We start from the raw sequence: 25,128 nt of genomic DNA on the forward strand, positions 1-25,128 counted from the left end.
ACAAAAAGACCCCCCACCAAAACTTCTCACTAGGGAATTTTAGAATGCTGTCCTAGAATAAATAAGATTTCAAATGCTTGGTAAGGGGTGCTGGGAGCGACAAGATAGGGGAGCTTCAAAATCCTGAGAGAATTTCTTTCCCATCTAAAACCTCTTCTGCACAGCTTCCTAAGAAGCTGTTGGAAGATGTGTTCTGTTGAGATGAGGGAGTAAAGCAAGAATGATGAACCCACGAGAGCAGCGAGGAGACAAGGAATTCAACTTAGGAAAGAGATAGGCAATTCCCAGCACGACTAAGGTGAAAGCAAGGCCTAGGGATCAGCCCATCTGGTTGGTGCCAGGAGGGCTTACAGCTCCCAGTGGGGCTTAAGACTCAGTGGAGGAAAAGCAACACAAAGGAACAGAAAAATCTGACCATGGGTCTTCTGCTATGTGGACCATGTGGATAGGGATTACAGTTCTAATGGACAGTGTGGGGTGAAGTAGGGATAGGTATATAGAAAAAGAATCAAATGAAAAAAGTACTACTTTTTAGCACCAGAGTAAGAAAGAAATTGTTCTAGAAAGTAAATGTGATCAGCAGTGAATTACATGATACATGAATCTTGATGTATCCAAAGTGGTGTTATGAGTTTATTGGGAAAATGGAGAATAAAAAGTTTTGGGGAGTTAGAGATGTAGGAATTATTTGTATAATAGGAAGTCAGTATATAACATCTAAATTTTAATATGAAAAATCAAGAAATAATAGTTCTAAATGAATTACTGTGATAAGTACCAGAGTACTGATAATAATTGCTTCTGGGGAGCAAAATCATAAGTGGTGAGGATTAGTAAGAGAATTACTGTTTTGTTATAAGCCTTATAATTTGGGTTTTTAAGTTACCTATTGTTTAATTTTTTATTTTTAATCAATGTAGAGTTAATAAACCAAATGTTTACTTTGAGTGTTCATTTTATTAATCCAATACCCTTTATTATTATATCACTTATTCAATAGTTTTTGGTTCCTACTCATATAATTAATATTTGGCTTCCTTGGCCGTGATGAGAAAACATATTCTAAGAAACATGAGTCAGTCCTATGTTAGTCACCACATAGAATCTATATTAAGATTAAGTGAATATCTATAAATAATTCACAAATCACCGGTACAACCTGAAAGTTATAAAAGGGGAATGATAACCACGGCACAGAACTGAGCAGTTGGAGCAATGAGAGTGTATAGCCCTCCGACTGGCCTTCAGAGGCAGGATGGACCAAAAGTTGACCGCCTTCTCTTGTGAGTATCTGCTCTTGTCTCATGGCTTTGTAATATTAAAATTTGGCTGTATTATTACATTTTATCCATTTTTTATTTACTAATAGTGAAGTGAAATACCCATGTTATTCAATCAGATCATATGTGTGTAGTTTTATTTTCTGATAAATGTCAATTATTACGGTGTTATTAAATGTTATCAACTCATAATATTTTTCCTAGACTGCTCCTACTTCATTTTGTTAAAATTGAAATCACTCTTATTTACCTAACACTATTCATTATAGGTAAAGCTGGGTGAAATGTATTTTGAAATGTTGTTACTTACTTTTTACTTACTTCAAGTAATAAGTCTTTGAATCAACATAAACTAAATAGATATTTGAATATATATTTAAAAAGCTATTAATCTCAATGCTGGCTGGTGCTTTCTGCATCTATTTACATTTGAGGATAGATACTTGGGAGAGAAATAGATATTCAGGGGTGGGAGGAACTGTGTCTGGTATTTTTTAAATGCTTAAAAAATAATACTGGTTATTTGCACTATAAGTGTTTCTGAAAACAATTTATATTCTCAGAAACTTCCAAATGACTGTAGAATATACATATCCTAGCTTAACAGAAAAATTAAAGTCTGTCGAGATTTTCCATGGTTCAGAATTAAGACACTAGTTCTCCCCCGCCCCCCCCCAAAAAAAAGTCCTCAGATAATTCTATTAATGATGAAAGAAAACAGTTGGAGAGAGAACTCTAGGAAGAGGAGCCATGCGCATTTCCAGTATGTGAATTGGCAGTGATAATTATGAGCAAAAGCAAAGTTTATAAATTTGGAAACTCCTCCTAGAAAACTACACAAATGTCTTGCTTTAGAGGTCAAAACATGAGAGTCAAATTTATAAAGCATCCGATTTAGGTGGGAATTATTCATGCCATACAAGATTCAGAAGCCAGAGATTTTCTGCTTGAATAACTATTTTGGGAAATACATTTAGATGGGCATCTTTTCAGCAAGCAGGCTAAAAAGTAGTTTAAAGTGTTCAACACTTTCTTTTCTTACCTTCAGAAAGAAAATAGAATCTCCTGCAGCTATATGAATTGCCTGCTTGAATCATCTGTCTGTGAACTTAGAAGTATTCTCCGGCATTGTGCCCTTTCCCTATGTCAGTAGACACTCTTTATCTTTTATAGCCTGAAAACCCTGGAATATGATGATATGTGGAACAAATTTCTTAAGTTAGTACACCCTAGTTGCAAATGCTGTTATTCAGTAATTATTTCAGATTCACCTCATAATTTACATTATCATGTTAATAATGTAAATCCTGGATATTGATTTTAACCCCAAATCACTGTTTTTCATATTGGGAGAAACATGAGTGTGGGGAGGGAGTTGTGGAAGGCATCTTCCTGTTAGAAAGTAGATAGTGAAAGCTAAAATGTAAGAAACCAGTTACAGGAGTAGGAAACAGGTGGGAGAGTTGGGGCAGTGTACTACTGGTTTTGTTATAAGCTTTAAAAACTATTTATGTTCTTTTGATAAAAATAGAAGAAGTAACACAGAAATGTACAAAGTCTAAAAACTTGAATCTTTTCATCATAGATTTCTTGGTACAGCTACTGTGCTTTTGAGTTAAATATTTTACTTTAGCTTCTATATTTAAATATATTCTAATTAGAATAATATGGGTGTATCTTCTGCAGTTTGGTCCCAACAGATTGCTTCGAGCATTATATTTAAAATGACCCATATTTTTTGATATGTGTCGAACGTTTGAAATTTAATACAAGCTCCGGCTGAGTTTATTAGCTGCAGATTACTGGAAAAACATCAACAGCCACCAACCCTGACTTTTCTCTGTTTATTATTAAAAACATTTTTTTTGAAACATTTAATTCCTTCCCCCTCATCCCTGCATGGATATTGTTATCCCTCAAAAACTTTGGCGGCTAGTGATTTACCAAATAACATAATGAAGTCAGTACTAGATCCTGAAAATCTGATTGTATCAGTAGTCAGTACTCAAACAACTACTCCTAAGTAAACTCAGTTTCATTGTTAAGTGTGGTGATAATGTCCAGGAGAGGCTGTGTGTTTTGTGAGAGGAGTGGGGTTGATGTATTTGTCAGGGGACCTTTTCCTTTGTTGTATAGCCAGCTTAGGAAACATGAAGGAAAGAGTTTTTTGGAAAGATCTTTCTGGTGTGTTGGTACCCCTGGAAGGAACAAAGGATAGCACGCATGTGCTGTGATTTAGCTTTGTCTCTAACCAGAACTCGCCTATTTAGCCAGTCCAGAAAAAGTCCCAATTTGAAATTTCCAAATAATAGTAATTGTTACAGCCCACATTGAGTGTTCTTATGTTTCAAGTACTTCTTAAAGAGCTTTTTAGGTATTATTTCATTTAATCTTCCCCACAGTGCTATGAAATATATACGTGTAAATATGTATGTGTATAAGATAAAGATACCTTTTTTTTTTTGAGACAGGGTCTCTTATCACCCAGGCTGGGGTACAGGGGCAGGATCTCACCTGACTGCCACCTCTGTCCCCCATGTTTAAGTGGTTCTCCCACCTCAGCCTCCCAAGTAGCTGGGATTACAGGCACATACCACCATGCCTGGTTAATTTTTGTATTTTTAGTAGAGACAGGGTTTTACTATGTTGGCCAGGCTAGTCTCAAACTCCTGACCTCAAGTGATCCACCCTCCTCAGCCTCCCAAAATGCTGGGATTACAGGCATAAGCCACCGTGCCTGGCAAAGATAACTTTTTTTAGGGAAAGTTAATTGACACAACTTTTCCTAATGACAATTTGGAACTATGTGTCAAAAATCTTAAGAAATTAATACCTTTTTGCCTAGTAAAATTTGTGCCCTTATTGATCCTGTAGAAACAGAAAAAGATTTAAAGATGAAGATAAATGTTATTGCAGTATTGGTAATAGTATTAGGATAACTTAATATCTTACTATAGAGACTGCTTAGACTGTGGACAGCTAAACAATTGAATATTATGCACTCATGGAAAATACAGATACTGAACTAAATGCCTTAGGGTAACTCTGTGTGTGTGTGTGTGTGTGTGTGTGTGTGTGTGTGTCCCAGTCCGTGTGTCTGTCCATCCAGCCAGAGTTGTACACAGAGGCAGGTTCTCATCCTAGATATCCTCAATTTTACTAGCTTATGTCTCCTTCCTTTCTCCCTTCCTTCCCTTCTTTTTCTTCCTTCTTCCCTTCCTCCTTTCTTCTCTTTTATTGTTTTTGGAGATAAGGTCTCGTTCTGTTGCCTGGGCTGATGTGTGATGATGTAATCTTAGCTTACTGTAGCCTCAGACTCCTGGGCCCAAGGGATCCTTCTCCCTCAGCTTCCCAAGTAGCTGGGAATACAGGTGCACACTACCATGCCTGGCTGATTTTAAAATTTACTGTAGAGATAGGTCTTACTTCACTGCCCAGGCCCATCTTGAACTCTTGGTTTCAAGCACTCCTTCTACCTCAGCCTCCCAAAGTGCTAGGATTACAGGCTTGAGCCACCTCACCCAGACCAACTTTCACAATATATTAAGTGAGAGGAAAACAAGCAGATTTCACAGTAGCAGGAAATTATTATATTTTATTTGGTTTTAAAGCTTTATGTGTGTATTTTTACATGAGGGAAAGTGTAGAGGTGTATAGGTGTGTGTGTGTGTGTCTATATATGTATATGTGTATAGATGTGTGTCTATATATGTGTATACATATCTATATAACATGTATATATGTTATATCTATACATGTTATATAGATATGTATATCTATATATATATAACATATATACTTATATATAGTAGCTGATTGGGAGGGGGACTGAAGCCGGGAGCCAGACCAGGAGATTCCCGGGCGGAAAGGAGCCATGAATGTTAGCACTGCTGTTTCGGCCAGCGTGTAGCGGCACAGTTGCCGCACAGGAAATTGCATAGATCCCGGTGCCTTTTTGGTGGGCGACTGGGGCACCTGGTAGAGAATCTACCGTTCAATTAGGAAAAGAAAAAAAGAGGTCCCCTGAGGCAGGGAGCCAGGTGATCGGGCTGGGCTGCTCCCACCCCCACAAAAAAAACAGCAATTGGAAACGCTGACGGTTGAGAGTTTCACAGCAAGTACAGCTGAACCCAGAAGGTCCAGCTCTGTGGGGGAGGGGCGTCCACTGAAGGAAAACAAAGAAACAGAAATAACATCACCACCAACAAACTGGATGTCTGCTCAGAGACCCAATATGAAAGTCAGCAATTACAAAGACGACAGGTGGTAAATCCACAAAGATGGGAAGAAACCAGCGCAAAAAGGCTGAAAACATCCAAAATCAGAATGCCTCTCCTCCTTCAGGGGATCGTAACTCCTCATCAGCAAGGAAACAAGGCCTGATGGAGAACGAGTATGTTGAATTGTCAGAATCAGGCTTCAGAAGGTGGATAATAAGAAATTTCTGGAAGCTAAAAGAACATGTTCTAACCCAATGCAGAGCCTAAGAATCTTGAAAAAAGGTTTGACAAAATGCTAACGGGAATAGACAATTTAGAGAGGAATATAAGTGAATTAATGGAGCTGAAAAACACAACACGAGAACTTCGCGAAATATGCACAAGTTTTAACAGTCGAATTGATCAAGCAGAAGAAAGGATATCAGAAGTCAAAGACCCACTCAATGAAATAAAACGAGAAGACAAGATTAGAGAAAAAAGAATAAAAAGGAATGAGCAAAGTCTCCAAGAAATATGGGACTATGTGAAAAGACCTAATCTACGTTTGATAGGTGTACCTGAATATGACGGAGAGAATGAATCCAAGCTGGAAAATACTATTCAGGATATTATTCAGGAAAACTTTCCCAACCTAGCAAGGAGTGACAATATTCAACTCCAAGTAATACAGAGAACACCACAAAGATATTCCTCAAGAAGAGCGACCCCAAGGCACGTAATCGTCAGATTCCCCAGGGTTGAAATGAAGGAGAAAATGCTAAGGGCAGCCAGAGAGAAAGGTCAGGTTACCCATAAAGGGAAGCCTATCAGACTCACAGCAGCTCTCAGCAGAAACCCTATAAGCCAGAAGAGAGTGGGGGTCAATATTCGACATCCTTAAAGAAAAGAACTTGCAACCCAGAATTTTATATCCAGCCAAACTAAGCTTCACAAGCGAAGGAAAAAGAAAATCTTTTGTGAACAAGCAAGTACTTAGAGATTTCATCACCATCAGGCCTGCTTTACAAGAGCTTCTGAAAGAAGCACTACACATAGAAAGGAACAACCAGTATCAGCCTTTCCAAAAATATACCAAAAAGTAAAGAGCATCAGCATAATAAAGAATTTACATCAACTAATGGGCAAAATAGCCCCCAAGCATCAAATGACAATATTAAACTCACATATATTATTACTAATCCTAAATTTAAATCGACTAAATCCCCCAATCAAGAGACACAGATGGGTAGATTGGATGGAAAGCCAAAACCCATTGGTATGCTGCATCCAGACCCATCTCACATGCAAGGATACACAAAGACTCAAAGGGATGGAGGAAGATTTACCAACCAAATGGAGAGCAAAAATAAATAAATAAAAAGCAGAAGTTGCAATTTTTGCCTCTGATAAAATAGACTTTAAAACAACAAAGATCAATAGAGGCAAAGAAGGACATTACATAATGTTAAAAGGATCAATGCAACAAGAAGAGCTAAGGATCCTAAATATATACGCACCCAATACAGGAGCACCCAGATACATAAGACAAGTTCTTAATGACTTATAAAGAAACTTAGACTCCCACACAATAATAGTGGGAGACTTTAACATCACATTGTCAGTATTAGATCGACGAGACAGAAAATTAACAAGGATATCCAGGACTTGAACTCAGACCTGGAACAAGTAGACTTAATAAACATTTATAGAACTCTCCACCCCAAATACACAAAACATACATTCTTATCAGTACCACATCACACCTACTCTAAAAGTGACCACAAAATTGGAAGTAAATCACTCCTCGCAATCGCATAGCATTTCACAGGTTTAAATGAAATATTGGTTGGCTGCTTGTTATTTTCCTCCCTTATTCCTTCCTGTCTCCATTGTTAAGCACAATTATTGGCATAAAAGAGGTTTTCAATACCCATTTTTAGACTGCATTCTAGCCTGGGCAATAAAGCAGTACTCCCTTTCTCTCTCCCTCTTTCTCTTCCTCTTTCTCTTTCATTCTTTTTTTTCTTTTTCTTTTAATTCTTTCTCTCATTCTTTTTTTCTTCTTTCTTTCTTCTTCTTCTTTCCTCTCTTTTTAAAAAAAAGAAAAAGAAATCAGGAAGAAGAGTCATGTCACCTGGGTGGTTGGCCAGGGATATGTTACATTCCTGATCTGAAAGGAGGGCACAGGCAGCAGAGTCACAGCATGTGGGTGCTGTGCCCAGTGATAATGTCACAGTGACTCCTGTGAGCAAGACCCAGGGGAAAATAAAACACACCACCCTGTTGCTGAGCCAAATGTTATGTCACAATCTTTCCTGTGGGCAGGATGCAGGCAGCAGAAGAGAGTCACATCTCCTAGATGATGAATGCAGAGGGATGTCAGGAGGCTCCTAAGAATGGTAGGCTAACGCCCTGTTTACAGGCATAGACAGGTACCTCCAATCTTCTAGGTATTTGGTCTAGTGATATGTCACAGTACTCAAAATATGTGGGGCCTATGCAAAATAGTCACATTACCTAGGTGCTAGGTCCAGGGAGATGTCATCATCCCACATTTTGGCATGGGCCTGGCAGAGAAGAAGGACACATCACCTAAACAAAACAAACAAACAAAAAATATGTATATATGTATATGTTATATATATATGTATATGCCTATGTATATACATTATATACATATGTGTTTATATATACATCTATGTGTTATATAGATGTATATGTATGTATATACACATATAGAGAGAGAGAGACATACACACCCAAAATGTTGCCTCTGGGTATGAGATTTCAAATCATTTAAAGTTTATTTCTTCTTTCTTGTCTCTTTTTCATTCAGCACATTTTTTTTGCTGTTGCTTTTGAGAAGGAGTCTTGCTCTGTCACCCAGGCTGGAGTGCAGTGGCGTGATCTCCGCTCACTGCAGCCTCTGCCTCCTAGGTTCAAGAGATTCTCCTGCCTCAGCCTCCCAAGTAGCTGGGATTACAGGTGCACACTACCATGCCTGACTAATTTTTTATATTTTTGGTACAGATGGTGTTTCACCATTTGGCCAGGCTGGTCTTGAACTCCTGATCTCAAGAGATCGACCTGCCTCAGCCTCCCAAAGTGCTGGGATTACAGGTGTGAGCCACCACACCCTGCCTGTTCAGTAAACGTTTATTGAACTATTGCTGTAGCCAGCCATTGTATTTTCTGAAATGATAATTACTATTTGTACAATTAAATTTGATGTTAGGAAGGATATTACAACTTTACAAAGTTTTTCATTAAATGATTAAAATAATGACTTGGTCATTAAAGTATGTTGAGTTATTTGGAAAAGTCATTTGCTTGCAACAGTACTCATGAAAAGTACAGAATAAAATTAAATGTTAGTGTAATATGCGGAAGCATTCAGCCCCTGTGATGTCAATAGGAAAAATGTTTTTTATTTGTATGAAACGTAAGTCATCTCTATCCAAGGTGGCCATTACGTGGGAAGAGAGATGTTGATTGGATGCTCTACATTGCTTTTATTTGACTTAGAAATAATTTACATAGCTGAAAAGAATTACTTTTTCATGATGATTATCTATAGATGCATGTTTTTACCTTTTTTTTTTTTTTCAGACAACTACAAGAACAGCAACGACAAAAGGAGCTGGAGCGGGAAAGGCTGGAGAGAGAAAGAATGGAAAGAGAGAGGCTGGAGAGAGAGAGGTTAGAAAGGGAAAGGCTGGAGAGGGAGCGACTGGAACAGGAACAGCTAGAGAGAGAGAGACAAGAACGGGAACGGCAGGAACGCCTGGAGCGGCAGGAACGCCTGGATCGGGAGAGGCAAGAAAGACAAGAACGAGAGAGGCTGGAGAGACTGGAACGGGAGAGGCAAGAAAGGGAGCGACAAGAACAGTTAGAAAGGGAACAGCTGGAATGGGAGAGAGAGCGCAGAATATCAAATGCTGGTAAGAAGTTTACAAACCCTTCTGTGTTCTTGTATCTGAGCTTGGATGATGTCTCTTGTGCAGTCATGTGTTAAAATATTTCACATTTGAGATGCTTGGGATTAAGCCATACAATTTGAAATTATGAAAAAAGTACAGCAATTACTGCTTTAACATTTTATTTTTGTTTCTATATTGCTTTTATTGCTTGGAGACTTAAAGAAAGCTCTTGGAAATTTTTATTCTGCCATTCTAATTATTCTAACTCCCTATAAATTGGCTATAAAGTGTAAGTGTGTTTTTATGGGAAATTTTATACTGGATGAACTTCAAATATATTTCCCATATGAGATCACATAAATTGTCTCAAATACTATAGGCTCTAGTAGCATTCAGCAAGAAATTTCCTTGATTGCATTCTAAAGTTTTTGAAGGAAGAATTAGTAAGTGAAAAATATTCTCTAAAACTGACCAGTTAATTTAAGTATGCTTTCTAGTATTATGAAAAATTAGTGAAAATTATGAAATCTGATGTTACTGAAAGACAAAAGGGTTAAGATATGGCTGAAAGTTTGAGATATTTTAACATTTATTAAAATTAACATTCATTGTAGGATTTAAGAATATTCCTTATGGCCTATATAAAAAGTCTCAATGTGGGTTAATTAAATAGTGGTTTGTTGGTTTATTGTTTAAGTTAATTTATATATTTTTAGCTACCAAATTATTTTCTGGAGTGATGGCCAACAAAACAAAACTTCCCCACAAATAAGCATCCAATAGGAGGTTTCTCACACTTTGTATTAAATGTTTTGCCAGTTTTACTAGTTTTGCTATTTGTTGTTTCAAAAAAAACTAAATTTATTCTTCTGTTTATGGTCCTATTCATGTGATTTTAATGTTCTTTTTCTTGTGGACTAAATATTAAAAATTAAGACTAATACTAGCTTTTTCTCATAAAGGATAAATAGTCAATTAAATTTATTAATCCACTTATTAGATAAAAAGGAAACTTATCCTCATCTGAATCTCAAAATGTATTTACAAGTTAAAATATTCTTTGGTGAAGATAGTTATTTGCATTTGTGCCTAATTCTCTGGTACTAACTGTAGTCTACATTTATACATTGTGTCTGAATGCTGGTTTTGTGGCTTCACTAGCTCCCTTTTTCTCTCTCCTTTTTTATCCTGTCTTTTGCTGCTGCTTTCCACCTTCTGTCCAGCTCCATCTTCAGACAGCTCCCTGTATAATGCTCCACTTCCTGAGTATTCCAGTTGCCAGCCTCCTTCAGCACCTCCTCCATCATACGCTAAAGTCATCTCAGCTCCAGTGTCAGATGCCACTCCTGATTATGCTGTAGTGACTGCTTTGCCACCTACTTCCACACCCCCTACACCACCACTGCGACACTCAGCGACACGTTTTGCAACATCTTTAGGTTCAGCCTTCCACCCTGTTCTTCCCCATTACGCTACAGCTCCTCGTCCTCTGAACAAAAACTCTCGACCTTCTTCTCCTGTGAACACACCCTCTTCTCAGCCTCCAGCTACGAAGCCCTGTGCCTGGTCTACTTCCAATTTTTCGCCCCTCCCTCCATCTCCTCCAATAATGATTAGCAGCCCCCCAGGCAAAGCTACTGGTCCAAGGCCTGTCCTCCCTGTTTGTGTTTCTTCTCCTGTGCCCCAAATGCCTCCATCACCGACAGCACCCAATGGGCTGGTTGACTCTGTAACATATCCAGTGTCTCCACCGCCTACCTCAGGGCCAGCAGCTCCTCCGCCGCCGCCTCCACTGCCTTCCCTCGCATCACTGTCACACTGTGGATCTCAAGCTTCTCCTCCTCCAAGCACCCCTATTGCCTCAACTCCCTCATCCAAGCCTAGTGTTCTCCCTTCTCCCTCTGCAGCTGCCCCTGCCTCTGTTGAGACTCCTCTAAACTCTGTGCTGGGAGACTCTTCTGCTTCTGAGCCAGGCTTGCAGGCAGCCTCTCAGCAGGCCGAGACTCCAGCCCAACAGGGTAAGGCTTTCATTATTGCTACTAACAGCAAATCACTTGAAAATGTTATCTAGCAGCAACTTTAATTGCCTGAATGGATGAGTAGGAAGTTTTTGATCCTTGAACATTTATATGCCATAATGCCATGGGTTTTTTTTTTTTTTTAATTTAAAAAATTAAAGTAGAAAAGAAATTATTTTCCTGTTGGATTAATTGCATTTGGAGGAATTTTCATATTGAACTACGTTTTGATATCTTTTGTAGTATTACAGTTAAAGATGTTTTCTAGTATTTAAGAGCCCTCATAATACGTTTCTTTCTTTATTTTGAGACAGAGTCTTGCTGTGTTGCCCAGGCTGGAGTACAGGAGCTTAATCTCAGCTTACTGCAACCTCCACCTCCCGGTTTCCAGCGATTCTCCTGCCTTAGACAGCCAAGTAGCTGGGGTTATAGGCACATGCCACCACACCCGGCTAATTGTATTTTTAGTACAGATGGGGTTTTGCCATGTTGGCTAGGCTGATCTTGAACTCCTGACCTCATGTAATCTGCCCCAGTTGGCCTCCCAAAGTGTTGGGATTATAGGTTTGAGCCACCAGCCAATACATTTCTTTCACTGGGAAAACTTCGCTTGACACATTAATCTACCACACAATACATACATGATCTAAATTGTCTTCTTTTATTTTCTGGGAGACTTAGATATATTTAGTGCCTGTAGATATATTTAATGGCTGTAGTCATTAGATACATCATCCCAGAGTTTCCTTTGGAGCAGTTCTGATCTTGGGCCCTAGTTCGTTCTTGCCTTTCCTATATTAGATTCCCCATGTTGGACTTTTTCAGGGTAGGTGTCACCCTAATCCTTGGATCATTATGACTTTGCAGGAGGAGTAGAGAGGATTGCAGGCTTCATATATGTCCTATAGGGTTCCAAGGTCCAAAATTACAATAAGAAGTGGCCTGAAGGGGTAATGAGGAGAGAATAGCATCCTCTGCAGTTATTCTCCCCACCCCTACCTGTTTTTATGGTAACAGGGAAGGGAGGATGTAATCTCTAAGTGGATTATTTGTAAGTAGAAAAGGACCTGGTTCTGTAAGTAAATAAGATGCTTGGCAACCCTAGTTTTTAAAAATATGATTTAAGGAGGATTGCAGAAAGAAAGCTGAAAACAAATTTGTACTTAAAGAAACATCGCAAGGCTTGTTATTGCTGTATATATATTTTTGTTGTCATTGTTGACTTATCAAATTTGCTTAAAAGGTGAATCAGAATTCTAAAATGTCCAATTTGGTTTCACTGTGACAAAAAATGGGCACAGCCAGCTGACAAAGTGACCTGCTGTACCCTCAGAACTCTAACAACCCCTACAGAAGGGACAGGCTATTTCTAGATGCTTCTTTGAACAATTGATATTTTCTGCTTGTGCAAAGGCTCAAGCTGAAAAAGTTAGTATTTACCACCAGTATGCAAAATAGCATTTTATTCATTCTGAAAACACCCTTTTTAAACCTTAACAAAAGGAGCACCTACTATTTCAGTATTCTGTTATTAAATAAATTCTTGTTCACTCTGTGATTTTATGAGAATTGAACATTTCTCTTCTTGCTCCCTATTTTGTGGGATAAAACAACTCTGTACTTCAAATTCTATGGTATTTAATTATTTCTGAATATTATTTTGAGGTTTTACTTTGTGCTAGTAAACTCCTTTACTTCAGTGCTTCTCAACCTTGCCTATGCATTAAATTTAAATGCGAAGTTTTTAAAAAAAAAATACTGCAGCCTGGGATTTACTACTCCTTCATGTTTTTAATCCAGCCACTTTAAGTGTAAACAACTAAATATATGTGTTCACTATTACTGAATTTACTGTCTCAACACTTAAGGTTAATGTGGATTATTTTGGGTCTGTTATTTCAAGTAGTACTAACTGCCATCATATATACTAGTTTGTTTTTTCAGGGATGCTTAACTCCCAAATTTTATAAGTATTTATTTTGTTTATATACCACAACCCCATGAAAAAAAAAATCTTAATTAGACATCTATTGCATCATTCTATTACTAAAGCTCTAATATTAAAGTAGTTATGTACACTTGGATCTTCCTTACATTTCAGTATCTTTCAAAAACTGATCTAGACTTACACAACTATGATAAATTGAACTCATTAAGTAAATACATGTGTCAGTTTAATTTAGCATGGGACTCTCTGTACCTTCCCACATAAAATAATTTCACCCAGCTGTATTTTTGATAGTCTGACTTTGCATTTTTCTCTCTCAGGCCTTGTCTTGGGACCACTTGCACCTCCACCTCCTCCACCACTCCTACCAGGGCCTGCACAGGCTTCAGTAGCACTCCCTCCTCCCCCAGGGCCCCCTCCACCTCCTCCACTCCCATCCACTGGGCCTCCACCACCCCCTCCTCCCCCTCCTCTCCCTAATCAAGTACCCCCTCCTCCTCCACCGCCTCCTGCCCCTCCCCTCCCTGCATCTGGATTCTTTTCGGGATCCATGTCAGAAGACAATCGCCCATTAACTGGACTTGCAGCTGCAATTGCCGGAGCAAAACTTAGGAAAGTGTCACGGGTAAATACATTTCTGAAGTTTTTTTTATTTTTTAATGTCTTATTCTTTCTAAATATCTAAAATACAGACTTTATTGTATTCTAATTTTATGAATTGTTAGGAACTTCATCGATTTAAAAAATGGAAATAATTTACCCAGGTGTGGTGTCTCACACTTGTATAGTCCCTGAATTCTGGGAGGCTGAGGTGAGCAGATCACCTGAGGTCAGGAGTTCAAGACCAGGCTGGCCAACATGGTGAAACTCTGTCTCACTAAAAATACAAAAATTAGCCAGGTATGGTGGTGCATGCCTATAATCCCAGCTGCTCTGGAGACTGAGGCAGGAGAATCACTTGAACCTGGGAGGTAGAAGTTGCAGTGATCTGAGATCCTGCCATTGCACTCCAGTCTGAATAACAGAATGAGACATCATCTCAAAAAATAAATTAAAAACTGAAATAATTTAAATTTATAGTGAAGTTGCAAGAATAATATAAATAACTTCTATAATATCATCACCTAGATTTACCCATTAACATTTTACCAGTATTTGCTTTATTATTCCTTCTTTGGCTATGCTTCCTTCATTACACATGCTCTTTATTTGTTTGTTTGTTTTTGAGATGCAGTTTCACTCTTGTTGCCCAGGCTGGAGTGCAGTGGCACTATCTCAGCTCACTGAAACCTCTACCTCCTGGGCTCTAGTGATTCTGCCTCAGCCTCCTTAATAGCTGGGATTACAGGCGCCTACTACCATGCCCGGCTAATTATTGTAGTTTTAGTAGAGATGGGGTTTCCGCAGTGTTGATCAGGCTGGTCTTGAAATCCTGACCTCACGTGATCCTCCTGCCTCAGCCTCCCAAAGTGCTGGGATTGCAGGTATGAGCCACTGCATCCTGTCTACACGTGCAGTTTTGTCTGAATGATTTTAGAGTAACTCAGAGACATCAGGCTTCTATTTTCTTTCTTTTTTTTCGAGATGGAGTCTTGCTCTGTTCCCCAGGCTGGAGTGCGGTGGCGCAATCTTGGCTCACTGCAACCTCCACCCCCTGGGTTCAAGCAATTCTCCTGCCTCAGCCTCCCAAGCAGCTGGGACTACAGGCGCACACCACCACGCCCAGCTAATTTTTTGTATTTTTTTTAGTACAGACAGGGTTTCACCATATTGGCCAGGCTGGTCTCAAACTGCTGACCTTGTGATCCACTTGCCTCGACCTCACAAAGTGCTGAGATTAAAGGCATGAGCCACCACGCCCAGCCCAGGCTTCTATTTTCTAAGTACCTCAGTGTGAATTTTATAAGAACAAGAACATTTATTTACCTGCATAACTGGTAGTATAATTATCAAAATCAGGAAAGTTAACATTGGTAAAATACTGTAATCTACAAATGTGTCAATATTTAAATTTCATCTATAGTCCCATGATGTCTTTAGTGACAAATCTTTTCCTAGTGCAAGATCATTTATTGCATTTAGTTATAATGTCTCTTGGATGTGCTTTATGACAATTTCTCAATCTTCCATAATACTGGCATTTTTGAAGACTGTAGGACAGTTATTTTGCCTGTTATCCTTCAGTTTGGCTTATCTGATTTTTCTTCAAGATTAGATTCAAGTTATGCAGGGATTGTTTTATCAGGAATATTATCAAAGTAAAGTACTGCCCTTTTTAGGGCAACACAGGAGGAGACACATGATATTGTTTAATTGAATTCTCGGTGATACTAGTTTTGATAAACTCTTGTTAATATATAAAGTCAATGATATATAAAGAATCAATTGGTTCTTAAGGCTTAAAAAATAATATTTAGGTTTTAAAAATTAATGCTGATGTTTCCTTCTGTTTTAAATGTAGTGTATTAATAAAAATATGGTTGCCTAACATAGGAATTGATTATTTCTGCATATTCTCATTAAGATGGAGGATGCCTCTTTCCCAAGTGGAGGGAATGCTGTTGGTGTGAACTCAGCCTCATCTAAAACCGATACCGGCCGTGGAAATGGACCCCTTCCTTTAGGGGGTAGTGGTTTAATGGAAGAAATGAGTGCCCTGCTGGCCAGGAGGTAAGGAATTTCATTACAGTGGACATGCCCAGGATTGAGAGAATTTTAATTTTATTCCCAATATAACTGACTAGATGCAGTTCTTCCCTCGTAGTGAAGTCTTTTTTATACTGCGTCAGATGATATTTTTAAAAATTGGATTTGCCTTCTTTGTAGGAGAAGAATTGCTGAAAAGGGATCAACAATAGAAACAGAACAAAAAGAGGACAAAGGTGTAAGTTAATACAGTCTACCACACCTTAAAATGTGGGGTTCAAGCACAGCTCATTCAGGAAATGGTGTTAGTGTTTATTTAATTTGGACTTAATTAGTTTGAACTTATATTTGCTAATCTTTATGCATGTGAAGTGGCTTATTTTGACCGTTATTTATAGATTTTTAATGGCAGTTTTAGTAAAATGAGTTGAATATGTGGAGTTGTGGGAAAAGCACTGAAGTTCAAACCTGTAGAGTTTAATTCTGTTCCTTAAATGAGTGAATAACATTTCACTACATTTTTTTTTAATCTCTTAGAATCTCAGTTCCCTTGCATTAATTTAAAATGAAGGAATTAGCCTAAATTAGTATTTTCCCTTAGTAGTTCAATGGTTATTGGCTGTGCCCCTTTAAGAGTGTGGTCTTCATGCCCTCCTCCCTGATTGAGCTGGGCAAACTCTGCTTTGTCTGTGCTGTATATTGGTGGGCAACAAATACGTTTCCCCTGCTCCATTTGGCCACCTTTGTTGCCATTCCTCAGATCTGTCTCTTGTGTCTGTCTGGCTTTGGAGCCTTGGCCTAGTGCAAGTAAGAAGTGAGAACACACGAGGAAAGGAGCTGTGCGGAGGGCCAAAGGGGAAGTGGCTGAAGGCAGGAGAAGAAAGAAGTCTAAGATGAAAAGAAAGGGAGAGAAGACCGATGAAAGAGAAAGTGGGGAGTGGCAGAAAGAATATTAGAAGTGGATGTGTAACACACTAAATGTATATATAGAGCAAGTTACTAGTAGATGCGATGCTAATATATATCTGTATATTTAGGAAGATTCAGAGCCTGTAACTTCTAAAGTCTCTTCAACAAGTACACCTGGTAAGTTCAAGATAAATATGTTAACCTTTATAAATTTTCTCTAAATATTAATACTCCCCAGTTAAAAATTCCCCCTCTGTCCATATTTGAACCAAGTGACTGGACACTAAAATGGCAGAGTTTTTTGTTTACACCCAAAAGCATTAACTTTTTTACTCCTGGAAGCTGCTGTTACTTTCTTGAGGTTACTTACTAAAACAAGGAAAATATTAGTATACTATTAGATTACAGGGAAGTAGTTTTCATAATTGATTCCTAAAGGTAAAAATTAAGTGAGCGTTTTAGCTAGTACTGCCATTTGTTTCCAAACATTCTCAAATTGAGAAGGGTGTCATTCTAGCCATTCATTGGGGTGATATTGATAATTAAGGGAATAAAATTTCTGATTTGTAAGCTTAAAAGAATCTCTTTAAATTTTTTGGGAAGTGTTCTTGAATTCATTGAAATTTCTGACGTTGAGTATTCTTGAGCATCCAGTAAATTACCTAGAATATTAACAAAGTGTATTTCACTAGAGGTATTTGATGAGTATTGTATCCAAGATGAGAATATGAACTCATTACATAGTCACATATCGTTTCTTCATATTTGATTAAAGACTAAGGGCTGGACTATCTATTTAGCTCCTTATCTATTCTGGAATGATGTGACAAATAAACTTGATAAGTTAATATCTAGAATGGTCCATAGGAAACCATTATTGAGAAATGCTCATATTCCTACAGTTTTTATTTAAAGACAACCAGCTGCATCTACAATTCCCTTTTTAATTTTTATTTATTTGAGAGATGGGGTCTCACTCTGTTGCCCAGGCTGGAGTGCCATGGCACAATCTTGGCTCACTGCAACCTTCACCTCCTAGGCTAAAGTGATCCTCCCACCTTACCCCACCAGCCCCCAAGTAGCTTGTTTTTGTTTATGTAATCTATCTTCCCACCCCTCAATTCCTCATTCTCATAATTGAACAGTGACTCTTCAGTAGCCTGATTGCTGTATCAGTTAACATCATGACTTTTTTTTCCTTCTGAATAAGACTCAGTTTATGTTATTTTCATTAAAAGTTCCCTGGTTTGCGAGTCACTTATTTTAGCTTTATCCTCCTTTGTATAAGCCAGAATTAATTATATATGCTGTCATTAGTAGCACGTAGATACTATAAATCCAATCTATACTTCAGGGTCACAGAACCTTTAGAGCTATAGATCCTCTTTCCAGCGAGGAAAATTGTATTTTTACACAAATTTATTCATAATTTCAGAATATTCATGAATTTCTTAAAGGTTATTCATGGACTCCAAATTAAAAATTTCTTATCTAATATATAATCCCTTACACAAATTTGTTCATAATTTCAGAATATTCATGAATTTCTTAAAGGTTATCCATGGACTTTAAATTAAAAATTTCTTATCTAATATATAATTCCTTATAAAATATGAAAAACTAAAGCACAGGATTTTTGTGTGCACCATATATATAAAATCAAGTATTAATTTGAAAGGGCAAGGCCTCTTTTGTCACTTGTTTCATTCTGTTTTTAAATTGACACTGTGTCGACACCTGAAGTGAAAGGTGAAGTTCTGAGTGCAAAAAACTCATCGTCCAACTGGGAAGATGAGACACACGGGTGTAAAGTTTACCTTTACAGCCACATGTTGAATACTCAGTAGTTTGTCAAAGACGGAGGAGATGACATAGTAGTCACTTGAGTCATCTTTGTAGAGAAAAGTGACATGTTAGTATGGCTTGAAGAGTATTTAGTTTGACCGAAAGTGAGGGAAGGTGTGATATTTCAGATTGTAAGTATAGCATGAGCAAAGGTATGGAGTTAGAGATGAGCAAGAAGAGATTAGGAAGTAATGAATAGACTAGAACGGGGAATTCTTTTTCAGGAGTATTGGGGGGAAAGGTTGGAAATATAAGTTAGAAACAAAAATGTTGAGAGCCTTTTATAAAATGATCAAGAGTTTAGACTTTATCCTGCAAGTATTGAGTTGACATTTAATTCACTCAATTATGTGCCTGAAACTGTTTGAGGCACATTAAAATAGCACTTATGGTTTTCCCATTGAAACTAGGGAGGACTGAGATAGGCAGACCAATTAGGAAGCTCTGTACACGTGCCAGTAAAGATCCTCTGAAGGGAACCCAGCCCCCACCCCTCCTGAAACACACCTGAGCTCCTTAGAGAGCAGAGGGCCTTGCTTCTCAGCGTCCACAAAGCCAGCTGAACAGCTCTTCCTCACAACCAGATGAGCACTTTTAAGACTAAAAGATGGTTCTGGTTTGCTGATTGAGAAAGGACCTCAGTCAGCTGTTAAAAGGTGGCACTTGCTGCATCTTCTCCACTTTGGAATTACTCCCTCATCCTTCCACCTGCTTCCTCTTGAGTGACAGTACCTGATGGCCATTCCCCCTCCCTGTCCAGGTGTCCCTCAGTTTCCGTCAGGACTTCCCTCTTTTCACCTGCTTGGGCTAGTGTCAGTTAGATGTTTCTGATTCTGTCTGTCCCAAATCCCAACCAATTATTTGATCTTCCCGGCCAAGTATGGAACTTGGCACCACTGTGGTGGTCATTGAGAGATTGTGTTAGCTGTTAGCATACAAAAGAAGGAATATAAAAAGGAAAGAATTTGCCTGTTTGATAAGGAGTAAAGCAAGATCAATAATGACTTTGAGATTTCACACCTAATGCCTGCATGCAACAGAAATCCAGAATCAAAAGTAGGGCTTCATGGAAGAGTGTTTATTTTTGCATAAGTGTACTTTGAAGAGACCATAAACTACCTAAGTGAGAATGTGCAAAAGCCAGTTTGAGGAGCTGCATTGGAACTCAGAGCAGTTTAAGTTAAAACTATACAGTGAGACCACAACTCATAAATAGACTTCATTCTCATGTGGCCCAAATTCTTCCCTCCATGACAAGATTCCGCTTCTGATTTTACCCAGATAGTGAGGTCAATGACAGCATCAGTGAGTCAGCCCAGATAGAAAAACAATTCAAACACAATAGACAGTCAACTAGTGAGTCACTCACTACACAGCGTCTTTTATAATAAGAGCTTAGAGCAGACTTGTTTATATTTAACTGGAATTATCTGCTAAGTCCCAAGAATCGATTGTTTAAGAGTCAAGGAAGTGCAATAGAATTTCAGGATTCTGAAATTTATTTTGAGTTGTTCTTTTTTTTTTCCCAAGAGGCACTATTTGAATTTAGATTAAATGTTGAAATACATGAACATATTATAAATTACACTTAACTGTTTTTATCATTGGTACTAAAAACAGTTTAAATTAAAATAGTGTCAGTAATACTATCCCATTTTAATTGAACAGTCCTAATTTAAAAATTATCCTACTTTATTCTTACTATTCTTTCTTTCTTAGGGAAACTCCTTACCATTCAGTTTATAGAATTATAACATTTTAGACTTAACAATGTAAGTTTTTCCTAGGAAACTTACCATACTAGCTTAATAATTTCTTCTCATTTTAAGGTCTGAGATTGTGCAAATTAGACCGCTTACAGATTTCAATTAAAGTTTAGAATTTAAATTTTTATTTATATTACTACTATATAAACCGGTATAATGATATAATGATATTTAATATTTTGTCACTTGTTTTATAATAACTCTGGAAGCATCTATTTAATAACTTTTGTACTTTATTTATACAGAACCAACAAGAAAACCTTGGGAAAGAACAAATACAATGAATGGCAGCAAGTCACCTGTTATCTCCAGGTATCAATTTTTTTCTCTAAGTTTTATATTTTATTTGTATAAAAAAAGAAATTAAATACATTCTTATTGTAGAAAAAGACTGAATGGTAAGTTAGGAATTATACAGAGGAGCCCATAAAGCTCTCGTGATTCTATTGGACAGCCCACTGAGCTTCATTGTATCTTACTCATCCGTGTTACTAGTGATTGATAAATTCTACCCTACATTAGCCATATTATCTGAGATTTTAAGATAGCTTTGTCTTTCCCAATTTGTATTCTGAAAAACAGAAGAAGGATAGTGTAGTGAATGCTCATGTACTCATTTCCTAGGTTTAACAGTTGTCAGCAGTTTGCTCCACTTGTCTGCAGATCCACTCTTTCATTCCCCTCTGATTAGTTTGAAAGTGGTTCACAAATAAGAACTGCTTCCCCCTAAATACGTCAGTGTTTTTTGGAAGAACCAGGACATCTGCTATGTAACCAGAATACCATTATTACTCTTAGGAAATTTAACATTGAACAATAATATCATCTAATATAGTAGATAGTCACATTTTCCCATTAGTCCAATTGACATAGATTTTTATTTCTAAATGTAATTTTTGGAACCTTTTTAAAACCTGAAAATCAGCTGGAGAGAAAAGAGAGCCAAATGAAACCTAAAACTTTGAATTTGTAAAGTAGAAACATGTTATTTCCCTATATCATTTGAAACTTGTAAGTGTAATTAAGTTAGAAAAGATAGTATCCAGAAATGAGGCTACTCAATACTTGTTTTTACAAGTGCTTGTGGGCATAGTTTAGGCAAATTTGTTCTTCCTTTAGCTAGGCATACTTTATTTTCATAACTAAATTTATATCACAGCTCTTGAACATAGATGAAACATTTTCTTGGTTTAAGAGACAGCTTAAAGAAAGGGCTTGTATTTTTCCCAGAAAAAAAAAATATGTATTTAGAAATGAAAAGGTATTTTGTCTTTTCTTTCTGAGGTATTTGACTTATTTTTGTCTCTATATAAAAAGCAACTTGATTCTAATTATAGAAACCTAATAAAGATAAGTACAAGGACAGACTTTATATTATCATAGACCTGCTCTGTTAGTCTAAGTTTAAATTTGGATTTGGCTTTCTGTGTGGTTCTTTCTGCTAATAGGAAAGAAGGTTTGCTAATAGGAAAGAAGATGATACAATTGTTTAAGCTCCACAAAGAAACTAGGCCTTTTGGAATGTATAAAAAATTTTAGTTTTTAAGTGATTGAAAGATGATCATATTTGACTTTAGAAGAAAGAGGGGAATTGCTTTTGGCAGACATGTGTTTTCAGTAGAGTAGAAAAATTGCACATTTCTGTTTCTCAGACTCCTAACTGAGATGGCTTCTAACACATCTCTGCTAGTTACCGACTTTCTTCAGTAGCACGTTATGAAGTGCTGATTTATCAAGCCCATAACAAGGAGCTGGCGAGGCGTAGTGGCTCATGCCTATAATCCCAGCCCTTTGGGAGGCCAAGGTGGGTAGATCACTTGAAGTCAGGAATTGAAGACCACCTTGACCAACGTGATGAAACCCCATCTCTATTAAAAATACAGAAATTAGCTGAGTATGGTGGCACATACATATAATCCCAGCTGCTTGGGAGTCTGAGACATGAGAATCATTTGTGCCTCGGAGATGAGGGTTGCAATAAACTAATAATCACGCTGTTGCACTCCAGTCTGCAGACCTGTCATGTGTCATTCGTCCTTTCTCTTTATCCCTGCTTCATTGATCTGCATTCCATAGTGAGCGAAAGCCAAGCCTGCGTTGATGGCAGAAGTCATGTCTTAGAAGGGACATGGAAGACGTTCTCCAAGTGGAATACATTCTTTGATGTATTTGGTCCATTTAGTAAAGGAAAAGTCATTATTTGAAAGATTTTTTTTATTTTTCCTAATTCCAGGAGGTAGGGATTTTTTTTTCCAGACTTCTAAAGGAAATTTAATAAGTGCTCTAAAGGTCACCATTTTGAAAATAATTTTTTATAGATTAGTTGAATCTTGAGTCTTTTTTTTTTTTTGAGACAGAGTTTCGCTCTTGTTACCCAGGCTGGAGTGCAGTGGCGCGATCTCGGCTCACCACAACCTCCGCCTCCTGGGTTCAGGCAATTCTCCTGCCTCAGCTTCCCGAGTAGCTGGGATTACAGGCACCCGCCACCATGCCCAGCTAATTTTTTGTATTTTTAGTAGAGACGGGGTTTCACCATGTTGACCAGAATGGTCTCGATCTCTCGACCTCGTGATCCACCCGTCTCGGCCTCCCAAAGTGCTGGGATTACAGGCTTGAGCCACCGCGCCCGGCCAGAATCTTGAGTCTTAATATCCAGTAGTGCACTGTAATCATGTTCCAATTCTGTTAGATGGTTTTCCTTTCCCAGAATAGAAATTCTGAAACTCCTGATTATTTCCTGACCACTCATATATTTTTTGATAGATTTCATCCAACTACTGATATATAGGTTTTAAAATTTCACCAAAACCTGTTTTAAACCATAGAATACTTTAAAAACATGTTTAAAAGACTAAGAACGATACTACTTTCCTTCCTAACTTATCTCCCCTGTTCCTTCAGAAAGCAAGTATATTAGCCGCTTTAAGTATATGCCTTATCCTTGCATTATAGTGAAGGTGCCCATTGCCCTTTGGAATATCTTTGTCAAAATTATGTTAGTGGTAAGATGGATTAATGTCTCGTATGTGAGATATTGCATATGCTGTATTTGTTAATTGATGATGTCAGAGTAAAAGCAAGAATGTTGTGGTTGAAAATGCTTTAAACGATGACTGGATTGTAACATTTGGAAGGTTCATGTATTCATCTGTGGTTTTTAAGACCTTACAGATCTTGTATTCAGGATGAGGAAAGATAGTCCTTCACACGCCTCCTGAGAAGAGTTAATTTTATATACTTACTGTGCCTGCAACCTATAAAAAGTAGCCATTGTATAGTGATTTTAAAAATTTTCTGTTAACTTGTAGTCTCAAAATATCTTTTCTATTGGGGAAAATCGGTTATTTTAAGGTTAATAGACTCTTTCAATTCTTGTTTTGTTTGCTATTAACAACCTATAAAACAGTAACATGATGAGAATTATTTTTTAAAGTTCTATTGTATATCCCTTTCAATGGTTTTCCCCTTCATAGACGGGATTCTCCAAGGAAAAATCAGATTGTTTTTGACAACAGGTCCTATGATTCATTACACAGGTATCATCCTGCTGTGACGTTGTGATTTGAGACTTTTAAATAACATGTTCAGGATAGGGCTGAGCTTTTTCTACCTGGATTGGTAATCACCACAAAGGAGTTTTGTTTGTTGTTTTTTTTTTTTTTAACTTCATTTTGAATACCTTTTAAAAATTCTGCCATCACTTTACAGATGGATTAGGATAAATACAATGGTAAACATAGTAGAAATACTAGACTGGGAATCTAAGGCCACATATATTATCTAGACCATTTGTAGCTTAAGCATTTTCTTTTAAAAGAAGGTTTCAAAAAACTGGAATAGAAGATCTTTTCCATCTGTTACTAGAACATGGGCTGATATTATAGCCACAGTTGTGGATAATTGATTCTTTGAGGAAAATCTGTTTCTTAGATACTTTGTAGTAAATTATCTTTGACAATTTAACATCCAGCATCCTGAGTAGATTGTTTTCTAGGATAAGCCCCATTTTTTAATTAAGAAGACTTAAGATATAAACTAGGTTTTTCTTAATTAAAAAAAATTGACAGCTAAAAAAAAAATCTTCATGCTTTCCAGTTACTTACACAATTAATTTGGCAGAATAGGGACTTACATATAGTAGGACAGTTATTTTATAGGCAGGTGTTTAAAGGCAATACTCTCATCCTAAAAAAAACCGGCCCAGCATGGTGGTTCACACCTATAATCTTGGCACCTTGGGAGGCCAAGGCTAGAGGATCATTTGGGGTCAGGAGTTCAAGACCAGCCTTGGAAAGGTAGCAAGACCCCATCTTTACGAAAAATTTAAAAATAAGCTGGATCTGGTGGCTTGTGTCTATAGTCCCAGCTAGTCAGGAGGCTAAGACAGAAAGATACCTTGTGCATAGGAGTTACAGACTGCAGTGAGCCGTGATCACACCACTGCATCCTAGCCTGGGTGACAGCGAGACCCTCTCTTAAAAAAAAAAAGTAAAATAAAAACCTGAGAAACCCTCATTTGGTGATCAGTTATGATGGAAACCCATAGATAAGAAATAACTGAAATGTATCTTTGTTATATGCATCTATTTTTTATACA

General features: G+C 37.6%; 1 protein-coding gene across 43 annotated transcripts in view; it reads left to right on the top strand.

Moving 5' to 3' along the window:
* ENAH (ENAH actin regulator) overlaps positions 1-25,128 on the top strand; it is a 160,329-nt gene that overhangs the window by 125,669 nt on the left and 9,532 nt on the right. For 14 of the 43 annotated variants that reach the window (XM_078356729.1, XM_078356739.1, XM_078356727.1 and 11 more), the window contains 8 exons: positions 9,089-9,420; positions 10,623-11,417; positions 13,686-13,990; positions 15,890-16,035; positions 16,192-16,249; positions 17,049-17,097; positions 20,777-20,843; positions 24,005-24,067. In XM_078356729.1, the coding sequence (XP_078212855.1) occupies positions 9,089-9,420; positions 10,623-11,417; positions 13,686-13,990; positions 15,890-16,035; positions 16,192-16,249; positions 17,049-17,097; positions 20,777-20,843; positions 24,005-24,067 (1,815 nt within the window). Of the gene's footprint in view, positions 1-1,196; positions 1,284-9,088; positions 9,421-10,622; positions 11,418-13,685; positions 13,991-15,889; positions 16,036-16,191; positions 16,250-17,048; positions 17,098-20,776; positions 20,844-24,004; positions 24,068-25,128 lie in introns of those variants that run through there. The other 29 variants (XM_078356750.1, XM_078356746.1, XM_078356747.1 and 26 more) reach the window with 7 other exon arrangements.

The sequence above is a fragment of the Callithrix jacchus genome, chromosome 19 (genome assembly GCF_049354715.1).
Source record: "Callithrix jacchus isolate 240 chromosome 19, calJac240_pri, whole genome shotgun sequence".
Taxonomy (NCBI): domain Eukaryota; kingdom Metazoa; phylum Chordata; class Mammalia; order Primates; family Cebidae; genus Callithrix; species Callithrix jacchus.